This window comes from Protopterus annectens, chromosome 3.part0 (genome assembly GCF_019279795.1).
Source record: "Protopterus annectens isolate FY-2018-M chromosome 3.part0, PAN1.0, whole genome shotgun sequence".
NCBI classification, from domain to species: domain Eukaryota; kingdom Metazoa; phylum Chordata; order Ceratodontiformes; family Protopteridae; genus Protopterus; species Protopterus annectens.
The window spans coordinates 1,869,581,402-1,869,607,388 of record NC_056731.1 but is presented as its reverse complement, the minus strand read 5'-3'; the positions used below and the strand labels follow the sequence as shown (position 1 = coordinate 1,869,607,388).

General features: G+C 40.1%; 1 protein-coding gene across 2 annotated transcripts in view; it reads left to right on the top strand.

The window, feature by feature from the left end:
* ASB4 (ankyrin repeat and SOCS box containing 4) overlaps window positions 1-25,987 on the top strand; it is a 209,524-nt gene that overhangs the window by 125,205 nt on the left and 58,332 nt on the right. The window contains exon 4 of one of the 2 annotated variants that reach the window (XM_044065934.1): window positions 14,669-14,782. In XM_044065934.1, the coding sequence (XP_043921869.1) occupies window positions 14,669-14,782 (114 nt within the window). Of the gene's footprint in view, window positions 1-14,668; window positions 14,817-25,987 lie in introns of both variants that reach the window. The other variant, XM_044065935.1, reaches the window with a different exon arrangement.

Sequence of the window (25,987 nt, the reverse complement as noted above, 5' to 3'; positions counted from 1 at the left end):
AGTTGCTGATGTAATATTTTGAGCACAAGATTGATTATAATATCCTACTTTTGGATTCAAGTGCATGCTCTAACTGTGGTTTACATAAGGGTTTCCATCTATCCATCAACAACCCCTTTTCCCATTTTTGCTCACAGGGTCAGGGTGTCACTTCAACAGTGACAATCATCTAGAGCCAAGGTATACACAGGGTTTGTCTCTGTTAAAGTGTTTAGACATATATCTTTCCATGGATAAGATTTTTAAGGTTTTTTTTTTTCAAAACATAATCTGATGAAGTCTAGTTTGTGGATAACAGTGTTTATCATGACTGAATAAAGCTTGTTTTTTTCAGTGAACAAGTCTACTTGATTTTTATTATTTTGTAAAACTAAGTATTTACTTCTGCAGTTTTTGGACTGCTAACTCTTACTGAATGCTCAAATGTAAGTGATTGTTGTGATGTTTAAACAAAGAAGCACAAACTGCTGGCTACTCAAACTATGGTCAGCTATTCTCCTTGCGTCCCTATTTTTGCTATTAAATTGGAGGAGATTTTGGCTCTTGCAAAGAAGCAAATAAGGGCAAACCACAGGGCTGGATGGTAGTCCCACTGGCATATACAACTGGGAGGAAGAACAGTTGGTGACAGGTTTGATCCTACCCTCATGTACAGAAATGGTAATTGTAGTCCAGATGCAAACCAGGTATGGACTCTACTGTTAGGCTCCTATAGACCTATTTCAATTTTAAACAATGATTACAATTTTTTTATGGCCCTTTTCACAAATAGACTTGCTAAACACTTACCTTTGCCAATTCACCTGGATCAAACAGGGTTTATCCAAAAGATCTACAATTGCCAGTATTATTAAAAAGTTATTGATTGTACAAAATATATCAATCTCACAACATCACCTGCTGTTGACTAGTCTAGATACCAGTACAAGCCTAAGGCCAAGCCTGGTGGCTGTTCTTGTGGAAAACAATGGCCCATATGGAATTCCTTACCAAGGTTAGGATTTGTAATAGTTCATCAACCAAATTAAAACTGAGCCTGGAGCTGTCTCCTCCTACTGACATACAAAGATACACTAGATATGGCTGTCCTGTCTCCCATCTACTCTTTGCAACTTATTTGAAACTTCTGCTAGTATATTCATGATCTGCATTGGAGAGATACATCTTGGGATTAACTTAGTATGAATTATCCTCTTATGCTGATGACCTTGTAGTCTAGTTCACTATTCTGGAGACAGACTTATCCTTATTGTTTAGTGACGTATACATTTTTGGAGGATTCTTGGGATATAAGGTTAATCCCACTAAATCAAAAACTATCAAGATGCTTTATATTTTATTACCTCAGGTTACAGCATTTTACCCTTTTTTTAGAGAACATGGATCAGATGATCTGTTTAGATCTATAGCACAGGAACACAATGCAATCTTCTTTAGCGGTAACATATAGTGAAATACTAAATAAGGCCAAAGTCTTTCCTGAAATGGAAGAGCCTTTGCCTGGGCATTATGCAGTGGGTACATACAGTGGCACAGTATATTTTACCTCAAAATTTTGTCCACCTCTCAGGGCATGCAATTTTTCCTACCCAGTAATTTTTTGGAAATTTATATCGGCTTGTGAGAAAACCAGGTTCTAATGATTAAATATTAATTTCCATTTTTCTGGGGGGAACAGACCTCCTGGATTTAGAATTATATTCCACACTGATTAGAATCTTTGATAAATTGGTATGACCCAGTCAACAAGATATGTGGCATGGTTTGTTACATCATCAGATAGGGAAGCACCTTGAAGTAAATAAGAAGTTGAATCTCAGTAGGAAATCTCATTCAAGACCATACTCTAAGGACTTCATTTCTTAATGCACACCACTCGTTTCACTTTTAGTTCCACTAATACTTTAGAGTGAAGAAAGGAAATTTTACCCATTGGAAGCCCTCATTATTGGGTAGTTTGGCTCTGGTATATAAGATGATATATGATTAGTTGTCCTAATTTATTTTTTAAGAACAAATAATAAGCAATGATGGTGCAAAAATGTGTGAAGAATTTGGCACCAAGTATAATTTAATGCAATATAAGAAAACCTTGTATACATGATTTACTTGCTAAATTATGTAAGAATGGGTTATATAAAATTAGTGAAGCTGACTGGCCCCCATTTGGATCCCATTGTTAACACACAGTAGAGGACTATATGTAAATGCAAAATGAGTTATTAGCTCCCTACACAAAATAATGTTTATTACTAGGGAAGACCTTCTAGAAAATATATAGGATAATGTAACAGTGAAGTCTCCATAAAGACATCGGGAGAACAGAGTGGACTAAGATATTCTCTACCCTCAGATACAGAACTTACTCTTATAATTTTAGATTTTTATTGATGGCAATACCAATTTAAATATTTTATATACCTGCTAGGCTTGCTACGGTGCATAGTGTTACTGTCCATTGGTGTTAAATGTCTGAGTTTTGGCGGAATTGGATTTATAGAGTCTGAGACTGGTCTGCACTTCATGGATTTAAGCACCTTATTCAGTGCATCTGTGTACCATCTGGCTGGGCTAGGTAACAATATCTGCTGCATAGTTTGTTTTGGGTTATATCCATCCAATTTCCATGGGCTTCAATAAATTTATCTTTGATATTGCTGATAGCTAAAATGTATGGGTCTCACATAAACAAGAATTTACAGTCATATTTAGATATGTTACAGATACATGTAACTCCATATGAATTGCAGGAGTCAGTTCTGGGCACATTGTGGGTGCTGCAAAAAGTACTTTTGGTTAACATCAAAGACTGAAACAATACTAATTTCATGAACTTTAATCATACTTTAACTTATAAATGGATCTAATCCCATCATGGTATTAGATACCCAAAAGTCTTGGAGAAATTAAACCAAGAGTCTGATTCCCATGAGTTAGTCCCTGATTCTGATACCCTCTATCAACTGCTAAAAGGTTTACTTACTACTGGTACTGAAGGGTTAGGAACTAGCAAGCCAGGGAGGTTAGTATAATGGATAAAGTACTTACCTCACAAACACAAGGTACTGGGTTTGAATCTTGCCTTTAAATCTCTTATGATCCTATATGAGTAGATGGGACATCGTAAATTCTTACAGGCAATAGAGCCCACAACCCTCCTGGACATGGGCAGTCATCACTAAATGTAATCTTGGGTATTGATTAGCATTTCTGTGGTATTACAGGGTTCATATTAGAAGAACGAAAACCCTAAACCGCTAATGCTCACATGAGCGAAAATGCCGGTGATTGAAGTTGCTATTGTGGGGAGCTCTACCCCCCACACCCCCCGCTAACTATATATTCTAACTCCAAGGTCACACTACAGTGAGGAAAGGGCAAATATCCCACTCCTCACTGTAACACGACCCCGCAATCCCACTTTCGATTCCCGACATTTTCGCTCATGTCAGCGTTCGCGGTTTATGGTTTTCGTTCTTCTAATATGAACCCGGTCTTACATTGTGATGAAATGGCTAGGCTAAAATGACCTCCAGGTCAATAGCCTATCAATCTCCTATGATCCTATGATACAGCAATTCTTAGCCCTATTTTCCTGTACCTAAACTACTGCATTATTCTTAGTAAGAGTGGAACAATACCCCAAGTTCAACTAACACTTTTAGAAGCTTTACTGATATCAGGAATGTAAATTCCTACCTAGGATATTCAGAAAAACATCCTGTACTAAAGACAGAACAAAGATTCCTAAAATGATGACACAGCAAAACATGCAGCCTACCATAGAGTAACCATAGTGCAGCAAATTTCAGTATTTCATTATTTTTAGCATTTATTTCATAACAACATTGGTCTATCCCTGCTAACTCATATACTTCTCTTTTTGTTCCAAATATGCACCATCTACTGACAAAGACATATTTTTACAAAAAGCATAATAACTACATATCTAATGCAGTGTCATTTGTATTTAGTAGTCTTATTTTGGGGTCCATTGGAGAAGCAGTCATTGGAATCATAAATTTGTTGAGCTTATGCATTATTTTGCATAGACTAATTATTTTTTAGGTCACAGAGATGCCATTATAATGTCTTCTTTGAAACTAGGGTTTGTTGTAGTGGCCCTGTTTTCCAGACAGGGTGCAGAATGTTATCCCACTTTCAGCTTAGTAAAGCAAAAAAAGACATAACCCCAACATTGTACCCCAGATAGATAACTCTTAACAAATTCCACTGCACATCTTTTCAGAAGACAATCTGCCAGCCCTTCCAGATTTACTTGTTCAGTAACAGCTTCCTTAATGCTACACTATTTTCAGCTGAGCAAAGCAACAAGGACATATCGCCTGTCAGCCTTCCCAGAACCATTAACACCGAAATAGTATTCCTGTGTAAGAAATAAATAAGAAACATATATATATATATACATATATATATATATATATATATATATATATATATATATATATATACACACATATACACACATATATACATTTTTTTTTTCAACAGATTCAGAGGTCTTCTTTCACAACTCTCACTCATATACCACTTGTCTCATTGTGAACTCTGTACCCCCTATGTTTGATGTCTTTTATTCATGCACTCTTTCATGGTTGTGTGTTGTCTCTCACAAAAGGCACTCTCCAGTATCTACCAATGGCCAGACATGTTGGACACCATGTATGCTGTCTGGCTGCTAATGGGGTATTTTAAAAAGACTGGCATCTGCAGTCCATAACATGAGGACTGAGTAAACATTTCAGCCCACACTATACTCCTTCCAACCCTCTTGTGCGTGTGTGTGTGTGTGTGTGTGTGTGTCGGGGGGGGGGGGTAACATATACTTTAAAAATTTAACAAGCTATCTCTTTACTACAAGATAAAAGTGTTATTTTTAACATTTTCCAGAACTTAAGAGTGGGATCAGGAATTTAATGTCATTGTCTTTGGTGTCTGGTTTGTATTTCACTACTTGATACCATCAGAAAATTTATAGCTGAAAATTTGGTAAATGTATTGCAATGTTTCATTAAATTACACCATTCAAGTATTTCAAATATCTTAGTTGGTAGCCTGAGGGATGGTACTGAGCTGAGGTTCTATGCCGGCTTGCAATGTGTCATTTTAGTACCTGAATATTAGCAAGTCATTTAGTCAATGTTTTGAAATATTATGCCACTGTTTCCTATGAATGTAGATTACAACCAGACTTTACTGGGATATATCAGACACATGTCCCACATGTGCAATACGGGTACAGATTATTCTGATCCACATACAGACAGAGGGCACATGTTTGTTTATTTATTTATTTAACATTTGTTTACTGGGAAAGTCTGACTGGAACAGACCCCATTTTCAATGGAGGCCCAGGGAGAAATGCTCCAGATGCATGCCTTTATTTCAAGTGTATCGCTAATGGCATGGTGACGTTATCCAACACAAGTAGCCATAACAAGAGTCTTTCTGATTCTCTTCTTACATATTCACCACACCCTATAATATCATGTGTGGTAACCTTGCAATCTTCCAGAACTTGACAATAAAAAACGGTTAACTATTTGGTTCACTTTACATCATACTGTCTACTTACCAAGGAAACAAAAAAAAGACACAGTGGAGAGACAGAGAGACATAAGACTTGTTAGCATTACATAATATAAGGTGTCTACATATGTGGCTAATGTATGTCTCACCAATAGTTTAAAATAAGGCCACACAAGTAAGCTGTGATGTTATGAGGTACTGCCATCTGTGGCAGGGAGAGTTGAGCAGTACATGTGTACATATGCATAGCTAACGAGAGTTTTGTAAATAATTTTATGTTATTTGACTATCACACTGATTTGTAGACATGTTTGAGTTAAAAATATATTTGTTAAGTTGCTTGAGTTAAAAATGCATCAACAATAGGTCCTACTGAACAGAAAGAATGCATGTATATTAGGTTGTATTGTTATAACTGATCAAATATGTATGTTTATCAGAGAACCCTGGAAGGGTGGAAAGTTTGAAATTGTGTTATAGCTTTCAGATGCTGCCACAGATCTTAGCAAAGCTCTGTGTGTGTATATTGTACCACATTCAGGTGACCACAGGTGGTGTCATACTCTAACCAGCATCTGGTTTATTTGGAACTCTCAACAGTACTTTGGAACCTGACAGGAAAGATTTCTGACAGGATATATATCTCACACATCCACACAGACAAAGACAGACATCATCAGGCTTTTGCTGTGGTGAGATACTCAGCACACATCAGCTTGCCTTGCTTTAGTAAGCAGTCAGGGAACAGTAATTCTTTAGTTAGGGACATTTATTGAGAATAGATTAGTACAGTTTTCTGCATCTGAAAGAAACTATCCAACTGTATTATTTTTATATCTTTGTAGTTAAAACTGTTGTTTATTGTATTCAGTATTCTCCTGTTTTCTGTTTTATTATTTATCATTAAATATTTTAATACCTTCTCATTGTGGCTGGTCCTTTAGAGAATACTTTTAACATCTTGAGAATACTTATGCTTTTTTGGTGACACTGTGGCCACTTCTGAAAGCCTTGCTGCTTTGATCACACTCTGCCATTTGTATTAGTATTAATTTTACACAGTATAATTCGGTACCCTTTGTAAGAGCCTTAAAGTAGCTGACTGGTGGCAGAGTGAGTACCTCAGAGTCTGGGCAGAAAGGGGCACAGCTAGTAAGTCTATGCCACATTTTCTTAGGTGTGTGTGCATGTGTAACTCAAATATCCAAGTGTGTATGTCAGCTGCTGGGAAGACAGACATACAGCTCCAAAGTGGTCAGTGTAGACTTTTGTGTGGGTCTGGAAAGAGAGAGTCCAGCCCCAGATCTGGAGTGAGTGCTTGGTACAGTGAGCTGCATCTGAAAATTTTGTATAAATCTATCTTTGCTCTTAGTGATGGTCCCTCACTGGAGTCACTGGTGAGGACTGAGTCTCCTTGATTGCTGGCCTGTAGTAGGGACCCGTCACATATGCCAAGAAAGATTTTGTCTTCTCAAGCAAAAAGTGAAAAGTACAGTTTTGTACCTACCATAAATGTAGATGTTCGAGTGCTAATACAGCTGCAGTAATCACAGATGGGTTTTCAGCCGTCAGGCGGTCCTCGGTCGGCCGAATTCCAAAGTCTTGGTCCGGCGTCGGTTGTCGTCGCATACTCTTCTGATGTCAGGAAGGCCAGAGTATATAAGACACAGCCGACGCCATGTTCTTCAGTCTTTCTTGCCCCAGATGTCAGGTGCCCCCAAAAGGAAGGCAATACATAAATAAAGCTAATCTGCATATGCAAGCAATGCAATGTAAAGCAAAAACAATGTAAGCAAGCAAATAAAACATGGCAGGATAACCCAGTCAAGTGGTATGAAGAGGTTGTTAGGCCCTATGCCTTTACCAAGTGGGGAAGGAGGGAGGGAAACCTGTACTGCAGCTGTATTAGCACTCGAACATTTACATTTATGGTAGGTACAAAACTGTACTATGTTCATCGTGCATACAGCTGCAGTAATCACAGATGGGTAGAGTCCCAAAGCTATGCATAGGGTGGTAGGTACTAAGAGTAACTGGGTTGAGCCAGAATGCCCTGCAAAACGGCAGTGGCAAAGCCTGCTCTTGTTCTGGAATATAAGGGCAGGTGGTAGTGTTTTGTGAAGGTATGTACAGAACTCCAAGTGGCTGCCTCCAAGATATCCTTAGTAGGCACACCTCTGAGGAAGGCTGTAGAGGTGGCTGTGGCCCTGGTGGAGTGAGATCTGATACCAGTAGGGACAGGTTTCCCATGAAAGGAGTAACAAAATCGTATGCAGTGGCCAATCCACTTGGAAATGGTCTGTTTGGTAACTGGTTTTCCTGGAGCCCCTACGGCATAGGACACAAAAAGTTGGTCTGATTTCCTGAAGGACTTTGTTCTGTCCAAATAGTAACGTAGCTGCCTATGGATGTCTAAAGAGTGAAGCAGTCTTTCCCCTTTGTTTTGAGGGTTAGGATAAAAGGTAGGAAGGTGTATGGCTTGGTTTAAGGCTGCCCTAGATACCACTTTAGGCATAAAAGATGGGTTGGTACGAAGGGAAACCCTGTCCTGATGGAAGATGAGGAAGGGTTGCACCGCCATGAGGGCCTGTAGTTCAGAAACCCTATGAGCTGAAGTGATGGCCAGAAGGAAAGCTGTTTTCCAGGACAAATATTGTAGATCTGTTGAAGCAGCAGGTTCAAAGGAAGGCAATGTTAATTTTTCTAGTATGTAATTAAGGTCCCAGGCTGGTATTGGTTGTTTCCTTGGAGGTCTTATGTTCTTAGCCCCTCTGAGGAACTGCCATAAGAGTGGGTGTGAGAATAAAGGAGGATCCGTGTTGAATTCTGCAGAAATGGCTGAGGCGTGTATTTTGATTGAAGAAAATGAAAGTCCACTGCTGAGTAATTCAGCTAGGTACTGTAAAACATGAGGCAAGTTCAATTTTCTAGGGTCCTGTCCTCTTTTCTCATTCCAACAGCAAAACCGCTTCCATTTTGCGGAGTAAGCTTTTCTAGTAGATGGTCTTCTGGCCTCCAAAATGACATCCTGCACCTCCTTGGAGAGTAGAGTTTGATGTGGTGTTAAGGAATTTTCCATGCAGCGAGGTTGAGTGTTTTCAGCTGGCTGTGAAGGGTCTTGTAGTTGTTCTGTGTCAGCAGAAGAGGTATTAGAGGCAGGTACCAGGGAGGAGTATGTGTTAGGCTCCTCAGGAGTGGATACCAGTGTTGCCTTGGCCAGTCTGGAGCAATCAGTATCATCCTCGGTTTGTCTGTTCTTGCTTTCAAAAGCACCTTGGGCAGAAGAGGCAGAGGTGGGAATGCATAAACTGTCCATGTTGTCCAACTGAATGAAAGGGCGTCCACTTTCCAGGCCTTTGGATGGAAGGTCCTTGAACAAAACCTTTTCAATTGATGGTTTCTGTGGGAGGCAAAAAGATCTATATCTGGCCTCCCCCATGCTTGAACTATCTCCGTAAACACCTGTGGATGTAGTTTCCATTCATGTGGATCTGTCATATTCCTGCTCAGAATGTCTGCCAGTGTGTTTTCCATCCCTGGCAAGTACTGTGCTTGAAGTTTGATTTGTCTTTCCAGAGCCAAGTTCCAAAGAGTCATGGCTAGTCTGCACAAGGGGTATGAGTGAGTTCCTCCTTGTTTATTTATGTACCACATTACTGTGGTGTTGTCTGTTCTTATGAGCAATTGTCCTGGATGCAGGAAGTCCTTGAAAGCTGTAATTGCATTTATTACTGCCAGCATTTCTTTTCGATTGATGTGAAGGTGCTTTTCCTTTTGGGACCATCTGCCCTGAATGCACCTGTCCTTCATGTGCGCCCCCCCCAGGCGTAATCTGAGGCGTCTGTGGTTATGACTTGTTTTGCTTGAGGCTTGCAGAATGGGAGGCCTGTGTTTACTTGACATGCTTGGGCCCACCATAGGAATTCCTTTTGAAGACATGGAATTATTGGAATAATTGCTTCCAAGCTGTGACTGTGCTGAGACCATAGATTTTTTAGGTACCATTGAAGTTTCCTCATATGCAGCTTTGCACACGGGATTAGAAGAATGCAAGATGCCATGAATCCCAGAGCCTGCAGGATTTTCCTTGCAGTAAGCCTGGTACTTTTTGCTAGTATTTTGAAGTACTGAGATAATTGCCCTTGTTTTTCTGGCGTAAGGTATGCCATCTGGGTGTTTGTGTCCAAGCTGGCACCCAGGAAGGTTATTTTCTGAGAAGGTGTTAGCTTTGATTTCTCCTTGTTGATGGTGTATCCCAGAGAAAGCAGTAACCGTGTCACATATGCTAGATGTTCCAGTAGAATATGTTTGCTGTCCGCTTGGATCAGGCAGTCGTCCAGATAAGGGTAAATTTGTATCCCTTGAAGTCTGCAATAGGCAATCACTGATGCCAGGCACTTGGTGAATACTCTGGGTGCAGTAGATAAGCCAAAGGGCAATGCAGAGAATTGATAGTGGATTGAACCTGCAAGAAATCTGAGGTATCTTCTGCAGCTTTGTCTGATTGGGACATGCAGGTATGCCTCCTTGAGGTCCAATGTTACCAGCCAAAACTCCTTGCCCAGCATGGGAAGAAGTTGCTGTAATGTGAGCATCTTGAATTTTGGTACGAGTAGAAATGTGTTTAGGATGGATAAGTCCAGAATGGGTCTCCAGTCGGTTCCTTTTCTTGGTACCAGGAAAAGTCTTGAATAAAAACCTTGACCTTGCTGGTGCGTAGGTACCTTTTGTATAGCCCTCATGTTTAGGAGCTTTGAAATTTGCAGTTGTGCCTCTACCCTTTGATTTTGTGGTAGGTTTGGCATGCCTCTCATTTTTGGAAGAGTGTGAAATTGAAATTTGTAGCCTCTGTTTATAATGTCCAGTATCCATTTGTCTGTTGTGACAATACGCCAATTGCTTGCAAATAATGCTAGTTTCCCTCCCAAAGGTGCTGCCAGCTGAGATTTGCTTGGCATGGAAATGAGGGAGTCATTGAGTTTGCTTCCTGTATTGTTGTGCGCTGTCTTCACCACCTCTTGGTGCTGGAGATTGCCATTGTCTGCCTCTATATGACCCTTGTGATTGCCCTCTGCCACTTCCGCGTCTGTATCTGCCTCTTTGGGGCTTGTCAGTGGCTGGAAAGGACCAGTTTTTTGATGGCCAATTCCTGCTAAATCGTGGTGGCTGGACCTGTAAGAAAGCTTTGACAGTTTGCATAGATTTGGCTTTCTCTTCCATTTTTCGTAACATATCCTCAGCATTAGTACCAAAAAGAACATCCTTTTGTAAAGGTGCATCAAGGAGTTTTGCTTTCACATGATCAGGCAGATTTTGTTCCCTAAGCCAGGCATGCCTGCGAATGACTGATCCTGTAGCCGCCGCTCTACTGGAGGCCTCTAGGGCATCATAACCACATTGTAAAGTGTGTTTACCCACTTGTTCTGCACTATGCATCATATCCTGTAACTCTTTTAAATCTGGTTGTTCAGGTTGAGACATTTTGTTTTTTAATTGTGATAACAGGAACTGTTGATATTTAATCATATGAAACTGGCAGTTTAAGGCCCTCATGGCTAGGGTGGCCGAGGTATAAACTTTCTTACCCCACCTTTCTAGAGATCTGGACTCCCTTTCTGCAGGAAGTGGATTCTTGGCAGTGGAGGCCTTTATTCCCTTAGGGCCTTGTGAAATGGTTTCAGGGTCAGCATTATGGCCTTTGTAGAGAAATTGGTGAGAACTGGGTACTCTGTAATATCTATCAGGCTTAACTGGTGCAGGAGGCAGTGAATCAGGATTAAAACAAGCCTCCGAATAGACATCATCCAGAACCTCCAAAACAGGGGGAATAGCCAGAGGTCTGTGCTGAGGTAACCAAAGAAATTCCCTAAGTCTTTTCTTGGAATCTGAAAAGTCTTGGCCTTCCCAATGGAAGTGTTCCCTCAAGGTGTGCAAGGTTTCCCCAAAAGAAAAATCCTCAGGGGGGGATACAGAAGGAATAGACTGCTCTGCATCCGAATCCTCAAAAGGGGAGTAAGAGTGTTCCTCAGCATCAGAATGCTCTGATAAAATGGATCCCTGATCAGAAGAGGGGGATTCTTCCTCCACTCTGGGTCTCTTGTCAGGAGGGGGCTGAGAACCTCTGATAAGAGTTATTAGATCCTCAGCCATTTTAAGCATCTGCTTCTTAGGCATGGGTCCAGGAGATGGGCCTTGAGCAGCAGGCCTAGTGTGATGCCTGGCTGCTTTGGATTTAGTAAAGGCCTTAATAGAAAAAGAGGATGAAGGCCTAAATACACCATGGGTGGATGTAGATCTGTCCACATTAGTAGGCTCGACATAAGCTGGGGCTTCGGTTGTAGTCAGGGAAAGGGCCGATGACCCAGCGGTCTCGGGTACAGAAGACACCGCCGAAGGAGTGTCGTCGGTAGTCAGGGACTGCAAAGGTGTCTCACTGAGAACCGGACCACGTGGAGCCTGTTTCGGCGTGGTGTTGGTGGAGACCGCGGGCCTCGCATGTCAGTCCTTTTCCTTGAGTTTTTTGGATAAAACGGTAGTCGGAGTGTCCGACGACATTTTATAGTCAAAAGCTTTACCAAAAAAGTGTTGGGCGAACTCCGCCCGACGCTTGATAGTGCGTTTATTGAAGGTAGCGCAGCAGCGTTTACAGCCCGAGACGTCGTGGTCTGGGCCCAAACAAGGTATGCAAAGGGAATGGAAATCCTTATGCGGTATTTGCTTCCCACAAGAAATAAAATTATTAACTTTTTCTGACATCGGTCTGAGGCAAGAAAAGATTCCCCAACGGGGTACTTAGCTTTAATGAAGACTTCGGTTCCAAATATTTTCGTAATTCAGGAGCTGGCCGACCGGCACTTGCGAACTGCTTTTGCTTCGGGCACCGCGCGGCAAAAAAGACTGAAGAACATGGCGTCGGCTGTGTCTTATATACTCTGGCCTTCCTGACGTCAGAAGAGTATGCGACGACAACCGACGCCGGACCAAAACTTTGGAATTCGGCCGACCGAGGGACCGCCTGACGGCTGAAAACCCATCTGTGATTACTGCAGCTGTATGCACGATGAACATCATATATAATCTAGTAGTAAATATTTTTTACCCAAATCATTTCAAAGTATTCCAAAAATTTGTGAGCAAATTCTGACTTGTGGTAGCAAAAAATCAACTATAGTATATACTCTGTGTGTTACCTATACTGTAATATCCATGGATCTTTGGCATTTTATTGAAAAAGCACATTGTCAAAACCATATGGTCAAAACCATATGCTCAACAATGCAGTTAACTGAAAAACTGACAAAGTCACAAAACACCTGCCAACAACACAAAATAAAAGCAACAATATTATTGCTATTACATGTATTCCTATCCTCCAGGAAGGCACTCACTTGCAATATCATTTCCAGTAGCAACGTACCTAGAGGTGAATAAAATTCTCAAAAAATTTACGAAAAAGTTATTATTTTTTGAATGCCCTGTTTTTAATTGCTGTCTAGAAACTGTTAAACACAATCTTATGTGTTGTTTTTGAAAGGGAAAAAAACGTTCACTGTCTGAATGCATCAGAAGAAACAGAGCACTTATAAAACATGACATCAGTTTGTAAACTCAGCTTTTTGTCTTCATGAACATGAAAGGTATTACACTCAACATGTAAGTGTGTGTATAGTGATATTTCTGTATATGATAAGAATAACATACATTAGAATAAAGGTATTAATAAAGGTAACTGAACTGATGCGTTCTTCAAGCAATGATTTCATAGGTTTGTCTCACTTTGTAAGATTTCTTTTAAAACACTGCTACTGTAATCCCAGATGAATTGCTGAAATGCATATCCATTTAGCCCTCATGAATTATGGATTTTTTTGCTGAAGAATATTTTTCTACAAATAGGTTTCATGCTTCTGACCTATGGCAGAGACCTCATCTCTGTATCTAGTAATAAACAATGTGTAGTGCTAACATATAAACACGGTTTATTTGTCCAGCCTACAGCAATGCCATATAACTGTATCTCGTAATAGAGGAAAGCTACTTCTACCTTCTTTAGAATCTCTCTGAAGTAGTTATTTGTAAGCAAATATATTAAAAGAAATACAATCAGCAAATATATATTATTGCTGAATATTCAAGAAGAGTAGATGTGTACAGTTCTTGGGAATGTTTCAAGTAGCCTTGTATAATATATGTGAGAAACATCAGCATTCCTCCTTTGTGCTGTTACCTATAACTTCTTGTAAACGTCATCTAGAATGTGCAGTACCTTACTATCTGGAAACATATACTGCAAGCTGAAAATTCTGTTTATAAATGCACTTCCATGGTTGTTTGTAAGTTGCCTTACCTGGTAGCTAGGCATACAAACCCAACCACATAGCATATAGTCACCAAGGAATGGTGGCAGGCTGTCAGCAGGACATAATCGAGCATCATTATTATCATCATCATTATTTTCTGGAATGGCACACCTGGTCAGACTGGGAAACACCACTAGATGATACATGTTAATCAATCAATAGGGATTTCGGCATATGCAAACACTTTAAAAAAAGTTTTGCAAACTACATTCAGTGAACCTCAAAGGAAGTCATTTTTAGAAGAGGGGTAAGCCCTCTTGCACCCTCCATAAAAACATATGTATACCAACTGAGAGGTCACACAAGATTAGAGAAAGATAGACACTCCTCTATAACCGAAACAAGCTGAAAGCAGTTTTAGCAAATTTCACTCAAACTATTTGCCTTTTCCAAAATTGTTATCAAAGAATGGACACAGTCGTTTTGCATGTGTGAGCAATACAAGATCAGGTCTGACAGAGCAAAGGTTTGTATTTAGATATGGTAATGAGATGCCAATAAGGTGTTTCTGTGTGTGGCTTTCCTGTAATTTCTCTCCATCATGCTAATTGACCAACCCACACTGGACAATTAATGTGGGTGGAATTAGTTCTCAGAATACTGATGCTTGTAGTTTTATACTGTTTTGTGCAGTTATTTTGAAAAGTTACATAAAATACGGAGGTCCTATTTATTATCTATGTCTTAATTTTAAAATAGCAGTAATGACTCAGTACATTTTCAGTTTATTTATTTATTTTTTTTCCCATCATTTGCAGGTGTTGGAGTCTTGTCACTCTTATCCAGAAGCTGTTGAAGTACTCATAAACTCATATGAACATATCAAATCCACAAGAAAGTGGAGAAAGGTTATACCTGGAGATGTTTACAAGGTATCTACATTATTCTCTTTGGAAGATTATCCAGGTGAAGTAACAAGTAATAATCCTGAAAAAAAACTTAAAGCTGTCTACTTATAAAGTATTTACTTCATAATAAACATGTAATGTATTGCATCTATTATGCATACATGGAAATTGGGGCATACATGTCTGTGTTAGAATACGCAAATATGTCAAATGTGAGAAATATTTGCATGTACTATAAGGAAAGGCTTAAGCCCTAAGAATATACACACTGGGGGAAATGAAAAAGATATGGGCACGCAGCATAATCATGGTTAAACAGTATGGCAGAGAATTAAACATAAAAGGCAGGGAAGGATAACCAGGTAGGGGAAGAAATTAACAAAGAGAGTTTTACAGTTCAGTATAGAGGGATAAGGTTATGAGCTGCTAATAAGTGCCATTCTCTAGCCCCGAGTTTGATTCCCACCAATGCATTTGCAAATTTAGCTCCAATATTACTATTATGGCAAAGAGATTGGACTTTGGCACTTATTAATAAAATAGATAGGAAAAGTACAGTTGTGTACACTTACTATAAATGTAGATGTTTGAGTGTATTCACTGTTGCAGTCATTACAATTCGGTTATCCTGCTGGCAGGCTACCCTCAGTCGGCCTGAATTCCAAAGTCTAGGTCCGGCGTTGGTTGCTGTCGCCTCTTCCCTGACATCAGTGTGCCAGGGGTATAAAAGATGCAGCCGACGCCATTTTCTTCAGTTTTTCTTGCCCCAGATGTCAGGTGCCCCCAAAAGGGTAGGCTAAAAATATGTCAATAAAACATGCATGCACCAAAGTATATATTTTGCCTTCATCTACAAGCAAATACACCACATAGGTTGTATAGAATAATTCCAGCAAATAAATGAGGGATGGCGGGTGGGTAACCTGGACCGCAACAGTGAATACACTTGAACATCTACATTTATGGTAAGTGTACACAACTGTGCTATGTTCTTCGTGTTTCACTGTTGCAGTCATTACAATTGGGTTGAATCCCAAAGCTAAGGTTGGGAGGCTGGAGCTAAATAGCATTAGGGGCGGCTATTAGGCCCTGCAGAACTGCAGTGGCAAAGCCTGCCCTGGATTTAGAGTAGAGTGGTAGGTGATAGTGCTTTGTGAAGGTGTGCACTGAACTCCAAGTAGCAGCCTCTAAAATGTCTTTGGTTGGTACTCCCCTGAGGAAGGCTGCTGAAGTGACTGCTGCTCTGGTTGAATGTGGCCTAATGCCCTTAGGTACTGCCTTGCCATGTTGAGAATAGCAGAAATGAATGAAGTGGCCTATCCACTTTGAAATAGTCTGCTTTGAGATAGCCTTTCCTTGTGATCCTGCAGCATATGCCACTAGTAATTGCTCTGTCTTTCTGAAAGCTTTGGTTCTGTTCAAGTAGATGCGTAGCTGTCTGTGTATGTCCAAAGAATGCAGGATTCTCCCCCCCTTATTCTGTGGGTTTGGATAAAAGGCAGGCAGATGAATAGTTTGGTTAAGGGCCACAGTGGACACTACCTTAGGCATAAATGTCGGGTTTGTCCTCAGAGAAACCCCGTCTGGATAAAAAATGATAAAAGGTTCCACAGCCATGAGTGCCTGCAGCTCTGAGACTCATCTTGCAGAAGTTATTGCTAGGAGCAGAGCTGTTTTTCAAGATAAAAACTTTATATCAGCTGCAGCGGCTGGCTCGAAAGGAGGCAGGGTGAGTTTTTCCAAGACATAATTGAGGTCCCATGCAGGTACTGCTGATCTCCTTGGAGGCCTTACATTTTTGGCCCCTGTGAGGTACTGCCTTAACAAAGGATGAGAAAAGATTGGTGGCTCTGTATTGTAATGAGCCAAAATGGCAGAGGCATGAATTTTTATAGATGAAAAGGATAGGCCTTTGCCCAGCATCTCAGTCAAGTATTGCAAAATCTGAGGAATGTTTGGTACAGCTGTGTCAGTTCCTTGTGCCTGGTTCCAAGCACAGAATCTCTTCCATTTTCCAGCATAGGATTTTCTAGTACTAGGCCTTCTGGCCTCCAAAATGACATCCATCACCGCTTTAGTGAGATGCGTGTTTTGTATGACTACATTATCCGCCATGCTGCCAGATTTAAGGTCTTGAGTTGGCTGTGCAGGATCTGATTGTTCTGCTGGGACAGTAGATGAGGTACTTGAGGTAAGATCCAGGCTGGGCAATGACACAAGTTCCTTAGGATTGGATACCAGTACTGGCGTGGCCAGTCTGGGGCAATCAGTATCATTTTTGGCTTCTCCTGTCTGACCTTTAGGAGTACCTTGGGGAGGAGAGGCAGAGTAGGAAAGGCATATACTGTTAAGTTTTTCCAGCTGAAAGATAGGGCATCCACTTTCCATGCTTGTCTGTGATAAGTCCTTGTGCAGAATCTCTTTAGTTGGCAGTTGTGAGGTGAGGCAAATATATCTATGTCCGGGCATCCCCATTTCCTTGTTATCATTCTGAAGACTTGTGGATCCAATTTCAACTCGTGGGGATCCATGAGGTTTCTGCTTAGTTCGTCTGCCAGAGTATTTATCTTTCCTGGCAGGAATTGTGCCTGCAGATGTACTTGGTAAGTCAATGCTGTGTCCCACAAAGTCATGGCTAGTCTGCAAAGGGGGTAGGAATGAGTGCCTCTCTGCTTGTTTATGTACCACATGACCATGGTATTGTCTGTCTTTATCAGTAGTTGTCCCGGATGAAGTAAGTCCTTGAAGGCTGTCAGGGCATTTTGAACAGCTAGCATCTCTTTTTGATTGATATGCAGATGCATTTGGTTTGTGGACCATGTGCCTTGAATACATCTTCCTGCCATGTGAGCTCCCCAGGCATAATCCGATGCATCCGTTGTTAATGTCTGTGTGGCTAGGGGTAGAGTGAATGGCTGTCCCTTGTTCTGGTGACAGGCCTTCTCCCACCATCGAAACTCCTGTTGCAGGCAGGGAATGAGAGTAACTATTGTTTCCAGGCTGTGGCAATGTTGAGTGCAAACACTTTTTAGGTATCATTGAAGTTTCCTCATATGCAGTCTTGCATATGGAATTAGTAGAATGCAGGATGCCATGAAGCCCAAAGCCTGCAGAATTTTTCTTGCAGGTAACTGGATCTTTGTTGCCAACAGTTTGAAATAGGTAGTCAGTTGTCTTCGTTTGTCTGGTGTGAGATAAGCCATCTGGGCAGTTGTATTTAAGCTTGCACCCAGGAATATTATCTCTTGAAAGGGTACTAGTTTTGATTTCTGTTCATTGACTGTGTACCCTAGGCATGATAGTAGTCTCTTTACAAATGCCAGATGCTGTAGTAGAATGTCCTTGTTCTCTGCTTGAATGAGGCAGTCATCCAAGTAAGGATATATTTGTATTCCTCTTTGTCTGCAGTATGCAATTACTGGTGCCAGACACTTTGTAAAGACCCTGGGAACAGTAGATAAGTCAAAGGGCAGTGCAGAGAATTAGTAGTGCATTGAGCCAGCTTTGAATCTGAGGTATCTTCTGCATGTTTGTCTGACTGGGACATGCAGGTATGCCTCTTTTAGATCTAAAGTCACAAGCCAAGCCTTCTTGCCCAACATGGGCAGAAGCTGCTGTAGAGTCAACATTTTGAATTTTGGAATATCCCAATATGTGTTTAGAATAGATAGGTCCAGTATTGGTCTCCAGGCTTTGTCCTTTCTGGGTACCAAGAACAGTCTTGAATAGAATTCTTGTCCCTGCTCTTGCTCTGGTACTTTTTGAATGGTCCTCATGTCCATGAGGGATGAAACTTGTTTTTGTGCCTCTGCCCATTGATTGTGTGGCAGGTCTGGCATACCGTTTGGCCTTGGCAGGGTGTGAAAGTGAAACCTGTAGCCTTGTGATACTATATTTAGAACCCATTTGTCCTGGGTGATCATGTGCCAATTTTGTGAAAAAAGTGCTAGTTCCCCCCCAAAGGGGCTGCCAAAAGATAAGTGCTTGGTTTTGGAAGTGGAAAGTCATTGAGACTGTTTCCTGTATGGCTGTGTTTTTTCCTCTCCGCTCTTGGAGGTAAAAGCACCCCATTGTTTAGGCCTGTATGAGCCCTGGGGCTGTGATCTGCCTTTGTGGCCTATCAGACACTGGAAAGGACCAATTCTTTGTAGGCCAGTTCCTGCTAAATCTGGGAGGCTGTACCTGCAAGAAATCCTTGACTGTTTGTATAGATTTAGCTTTGTCCTCCATTTTCTTCAACACCTCTTCTGCTTTAACACCAAACAAAGTATCATGCTGTAATGCAGCATCTAATAGTTTTGCTTTAACATGATCAGGCAAATTCTGTTCTTTTAACCAAGCATGCCTCCTAATGACAGAACCTGTAACAGCGGCCCTGCAGGAGGCCTCTAGAGAATCAAAACCACATTGCAAAGTATGATTTCCAACTTGTTCAGCTGCATGCAATAAATCCTGCATTTCCTTGTTGTCTGCACATTCTGAATTTTCTGACATTTTCTGTTTAAGCAGTGACATAAGATATTGATGATATTTAAGCATATGAAATTGGCAATTTAAGGCTCTTACAGCCAAGGTTGCAGAAGTATAAATCTTTTTACCCCATCTCTCTAGGGCCCTAGAATCCCTATCAGAGGGGATAGGTTTTTTTGCAGTAGAAGTCTTGACCCCTTTGGGACCCTGAGAGATGGTTTCTGGGTCAGCAACAGGGTTTTTATAAAGAAATTTATGTGAATCAGGAACCCTGTAGTATCTGTCTGGCTTAACAGGAGCTGGTGGTAAAGAGTCTGGAGAGAGACTGGACTCTGAAAATACATCATCTATAATGTCTAAACCAGGTGGGATAGCAATGGGCCTGTGTTGAGGCAATAAAAGGAAGTCTCGGAGCCTTTTCTTGGATTCTGAGTAATCCTGGCTCTCCCAGTGGAAATGCTCCCTCATAGTATGCAGTGTCTCCCCAAAAGAATAATCCTCAGGAGGGGAGGCTGAAGGGATAGATTCTTCAGCATCAGAGTCCTCATAGGGAGGAAGAGAATATTCCTGTTCAGATGAGGAATCAGAGGAAATGGTCTAAAGATTCGTATTATACCTCTTGCCTAGGCCTCTTATCAGAAGGGGGGATGGGAACCCCTGATCAAAGTAATAAGGTCTTTGGCCATTTTAAGCATCTGTTTCTTAGGCATGGAGGCCTGTCCAGGAGAATGCTGTACTTGTTTCTTTGTCTTTAGAGTTGCTTTAGTCCTTGCCTTTGAAGCTGAAATAGGTTTCACATGTAACTGTGTAGGTCTGAAACCCTCAGAAGCCGATGCCTGCTCAGCGGCTCCGGACCCATCTGAGGGAATTGTTTCCGAGTGTCCAATACCTTGAGTTTCCAGTGGCCTCTTCAGCTCCACATGGGAGTCGGAAGCGGCCTGTGGCTCTGAGGTAGCGGGCGTCAGGGACTGCGAAAGCACCTTACTGAGAACCAGCGAACCGGCGACAGGCCTAGCGCAAGCCTCATCGTCAGTTTTGGATCTCGGATGCCTGTCCTTTTCTTTTTCCTTGCGCTTTTTATAAACTCCGGTAGTTGGTTGTTCCGACGGCATTATGTAATTAAATCTTCTGCCAAAGTAATGGAATGCAAAATCGTGCTGACGCTTAATAGTGCATTGGTTAAATCTAGCACAAAACCGACAACTAGCAATGTTATGGTCAGGGCTTAGGCAAGGAATATAGTAAGAATGAAAATCATTATGAGGTATTTGCTTCCAACAAGAAATACAATTGTTAACTTTTTCTGACATCGGTCTGGAGCAAAAAAAAAGTTTCCCCAACGGGGTACTTAGCTTTAATGAAGACTTCGGATCTGAATTTCGAATTTGAAAAACTCAGGAGTCAGCCGACCGGCACTTGCGAACTGCTTTTGTTTCGGGCACCGTGTGGCAAGAAAGTTCATAGGTTCATAGGTTCATAAAAGACTGAAGAAAATGGCGTCGGCTGAATCTTTTATACCCCTGGCGCACTGACATCAGGGAAGAGGCGACAGTAACTGACGCCGGACCTAGACTTTGGAATTCAGGCCGACTGAGGGTAGCCTGCCAGCAGGATAACCCAATTGTAATGACTGCAACAGTGAAACACGAAGAACATCATGCTATTCACCCTCACTTTATAAAAATGCATGCAGTTTTAAATAAATTAATATTACTATATAAGCTCACAGATCTATTTAAAGCTCTGTATCCAACTACAAAATATTTCTTCCTTTACTCTGCAGCAGGTAAGCCCTACTCCCATACTAGTTACTTCTTAGCATTAAACTCCATAACCACTACCTCTATTGCAATGGTCTTGATAGCTTCAGGATACTTTTCCATTCATTCTTGTATAAAACTTGTCTCACAAAACCAGCACTCACAGACTCCACTCAAAATTCCTGAATGACAAAAACATTCAGGTAACTGAATAGAAACAAATGCCACTTAAACTAAAGACAGAAGCTTTCAATGTCATGCTATACAAGATGTGCAGAAGTAAAACTTCATGGAAAGGATTACAAAAAACTTTTTAACTTAACAACCTGAAATTAGAATTAAATGTTTTAGAAAGGCAGCTAGAATCTGAGAGTCAGTATTAACTGACTGAAAAGGGTGGCTGTGGTGATGCAGCGTTTAGCGTTGCTGCCTCACAGCAAGAGGTTCTCCAGTTCGATTCTCAGCTGGGGTGCCTTCTGTGCCAAGTCTGCATGTCCTCCCTGTGGTCACATGGGTTTCCTCTGGGTGCTCCAGTTTCCTCCCAAAGACATGCTGTAGGTGGATTGGGCACTCTAAATTGGCCCTGTGTGGGCCTTCTGTCCAAGGTTGGGCGCCAGGCTGGCAACTTGTCACTGTAAAACTGCTGATCATGAGCAGACAGGTGATCTGCTGTGGTGACCCCTAACCAGGAAAAAATGGAAGAAGAAGTATTAATGGGTTGAAAATGAAACATACAAAATACTTTCTTGTACACTTACTGACTTTTTTGCATTAGAAAACAAAGTGTTTTGTATTTATTCTGATTGTCAGCAAATCTTTTCTAAGCTTTTAACAAATATTATTTATATTGATAGCCCTCTGTCATGTAAAAAACAGCTGCTTCATCACACTTAAGTCTCTGATATAATATCACATGAAGGCATTACACTGAAAGGACACATATTACCAACATATGGAATAATCAAGAACATACCTCTCAGCCTCTCAATGCAAGAAATCTAGACAAAGCCAGAATGAATGGGGGAACAAAGGCCCAAAAATAGGGACAGAATTTAAATATTGCTCTTACAAACTTAGAAAGTTACCAGAATAACAAGTTTTGCATAATTATGTATTTTCTGAAGGATATAAAGTCTGAAACTCAAATGTCTGCCATTATTTAATATTATTTAGTGACTTCAATCTTCAATGATTTGCCAGAAAAACACAAATTTTATGAGGAACAGACCAAAAATAGAGGCAAAAATCTAGACAGTCTGCAAAATTCTGTTGATCCAGAAGTATCAGGTAAGGAGGGAACTTAGCCAACCATAAAAACGTAGTAGGTTTCTTCGTCATCAACCAATCCACTTAGAGCCTTCATAACACTAAAATAAGTTAAAAAATAAATATCTGGAAACAAAAGTTAAAGACAGTGCCAGGCCTCAATGTTTTTGGTCATCTACACATATAACACAGGCAAAATCATCTACAGTTGTTAGTAAATGATAAAACAAAATCTCACTCTTTTAAAGACAAGTACCACAATCAATAAGAAATATCCTAAATTTTGAGATGCTGCAAGTAAATACTTACTGACCAATCACTGCACAATCTCCATAATAAGTCTGGACATTTACATTCTAACAGCAATCCTCATAGAGAGATGTGCTGCAGGATCCATGAACATTGTGCCCTATGAATTAGAGCATGTGTGCTGTGAAACTGTGTATCAAAGCCATGTGTGTGTTAGAAAGTGGGCTACACAATGGGTAAGAACGTGTACACTGTCTTACACTATTGTGTAGCCACAGTATTCCATGCATAGAATGCTCATGCAAATGCTCTCCCCAGGACTGCAGTCAGTTTGCAAACGTTACACCAACTGCATATGGGCTGGTCTCAGCAGGGTAATTTATAGATCTAGAACTACATACCTGGTAGATGGTAAGTGTAAGAGATTCATAACAAAACAGAAGAACGCTTTTTACTGCAGTGCAGTATAGTGTGTTTACTTAGCCATTCTTTCCGTAACAGTTACACTTGTAGTCGTCCATTCACGTTTTTCCCTTTGAAGTTACGTAGGTTAGTACTAAGCTAACTGCCCTTGTGAGCCATTTTAAGCTTAGCCAATTATCCCTTGTGAGACTCAAACCCTGAAGCTTGTGATTGTAAGGCAAACACTTTAACCATTAGGCCACCCTCACAACCCCTTGAAAATAACCAGTCTCTGCACAGCTCGAACCCGAGACCCTGCACACTATAGACGATGTGCTTTACCACTAAGCCATGGCAGATATACAGATCTTATGAAGTGCAGGAAAGGTCTCTTCTGATGGTTAGACAGTTAAGATCATAGATGCACCAACAAAACCATTATTTGACTGAGCCTTGCTTATTATTTCTGCTGAAAAGTGCAAATCATCTATGTCTACAAATATAAAAACAGGATAGATGGCAATGATGTTCTTTGTCATCTCACCTTTTTAACATTTACCCAGAATCTCTGTAAGTCATATTTACAATAATAATAAGATAAGCAGATGTGGCAATCAGACTGTCATACTAACCACATGTAGATGGTGCCCTCTGTTTCTTCTCATCTATTTACTCCATCCCAGCATTCTTTCAAGAAACCAGATCTTTCAATGAAGTCTCCCATTACATACTAATCTGTAATAACTCAGACATTATGGTATTATACCGCGTTACATTGTCTACTATCTTAAATGGGTTAAAAATTTTATTTAAATGGGACAGCTAAGAGTAAGCGGTTTTCTTTGCTTGTGCATCGCTTAAAACTCATTTTAAACTCATTTAACCTGAAAAAAAGTTAAAAACAGCAACAAGATCTTTGCTGTTGCTGTCGCTAATAAGCTATGTTAAAAAGTTTAACATAGCGGGACAAAAAAAAAAAAGCAAAGATCGTTGTTTTTTTAACGCTGTATGTCGCTATGTTTAACTCTTTTTTCTTTTATGTATTCAACTTTCTTACTTACGGAAGGGCGACGGCGACCCGGCCTTTTTTATATTGTATATTACAAGTTACAGACGCGCTGGTTGGGCTGGCCAATCCAGTGGCGCGTTCTTAGTAGGCATTGTATAATAGACAATAAAACACACTATCTCTTTAACAACTGAGCCATATCAATGTATTCATATATTACATATTTGAACACTAAATAATCTAATAATCTTTCAGGCTTCCCCTGTGTCATCCTTTATTTTAAGTTATCAAAAAAGTGAAAGAAAGTATGGTTAATTGGAATAAAGTAAGACTTATGCTGTTAATCATTGTCTTCACTATGAAAAAAACGTTTTCCCAGAATAGTTTGTTTCCTGCATTATTTACAACTAAATAAATAGGACATTTTCTGCAACCATGATAATACTATAAAAGCATATTTAGTTGGGATAAATTATTCAGCCTTATGAAGTTGGTTTGCTGGGAAAATCAAATTTTATATTTTGTGATGTCTTCTAACATGAACACTGTGAATAAAATTTAAGTTAAAAGTAGTATGTGCTGTGTTTCAGGAAATATCTTATCCTGTGTTTGCCCAGTATCTTAGAACTCAGCCGGATCTAAACACAATACTCAGTAGGAGCCTACATGGCCTAACTTACTTTACCATCTTTCATCCACACAAAGCTTACTACAATGCCCGCCCCCCCCAAAAAAAAAAAAAAATGTACACCGCTGTTACAAATGCTCATGCCTGAATTAAGAAGGTGAATATGACAAGAAATTGAATCATCTGGCAGTCTGTAATGGACTATCACAATTTTACATTAAATTCAAGACAACTTCACATATTCTATCATTGGGACAGCTTACAACTATCTTTTTTTTTTTCTTTATTGGATTGCAAGCTAGGATCTACCAAACAGATATTAGACAGCCAACATGGCTCACAAAATGTCAATAGAGGTTAACCAATTATTATTTTGTTTATAGATGTCACTACTGTTATTCACAACAGTAAGGATGAAATTCAGTATATTCAAAATGTCTTACAGTTGATACCATTTCTTATTTGTTCCCTCATATTTATAAAGACCACCTAATTTTAAACGTTACTAGTTTATTCCAGTTAACAGAACAGATGACTAGCAGAAAAGAGTTTTATGCATAACTGGAATAAATTGCAGAAACTCTTCTACATTTTCAAATTATTTTATATTTTCATAATGACTACCTCAGTCCACCTGTCATCTTTTGATTAAGAATTATTCATTACTTAAGAAACACATGAAACAAGCTTTTTCTGATCTGAAACTACATTTATTTGTTAGCATTTGTTGACCAGAAAAGTCCGACTGGGCAACAAATAACCTCTTTTCAATGGAGGCCTGGGGAGCAAAGCTCCTGATGCATCACTGATAGGTAATAAAAGTGTTCACAAATAGTTGCAGTAACATTTGTTTACGGATAATGGTATATATTTGCAGGTAGTATTACTTCTGGTAGCAATATGTAGAAACAGTACTATCAGGTCCAACTGTTATGGAAAATGTTACCAGTTAAGTTTTTCCTTTTGAATGTAGTTCCAAAAGCCCAGAATAGCCAAATGGTTGCTTAGTGAATATCATGATAATTGTCACTATAACCACAGTTCTGACCTTTCTGTTACTTGTAAATGGTCAGAATGAGATCAACTCTTCTTTAAAGTTTAGGCAAAGTTTCTGTTACTTGTTTAGAAGAAGATGGAATGATTCCAAAATCAACATTATTTGAAATTCCTTCAGATACTTAGCAGAAAATATGTAAAATATGTCTGTAAAGTCAAAACAATGTTATACCGCTTGTATAACTACAAACATACCAGTATCACACATCTCAGGATCCTATCATGAGTCTATAAGTGAAAACAAAAAGGGGTTTTGGTTTAAATGTTACTGTGCTTTTTTTTTCTTTTGAAAACATTAAACAATCATCTTGGTTTCGGGACAGCATACCAGTTAGCATTGCTATCTCTTATATCTTGGGTTCTTGTTCATTTACCAGGCGGGGTGCCTT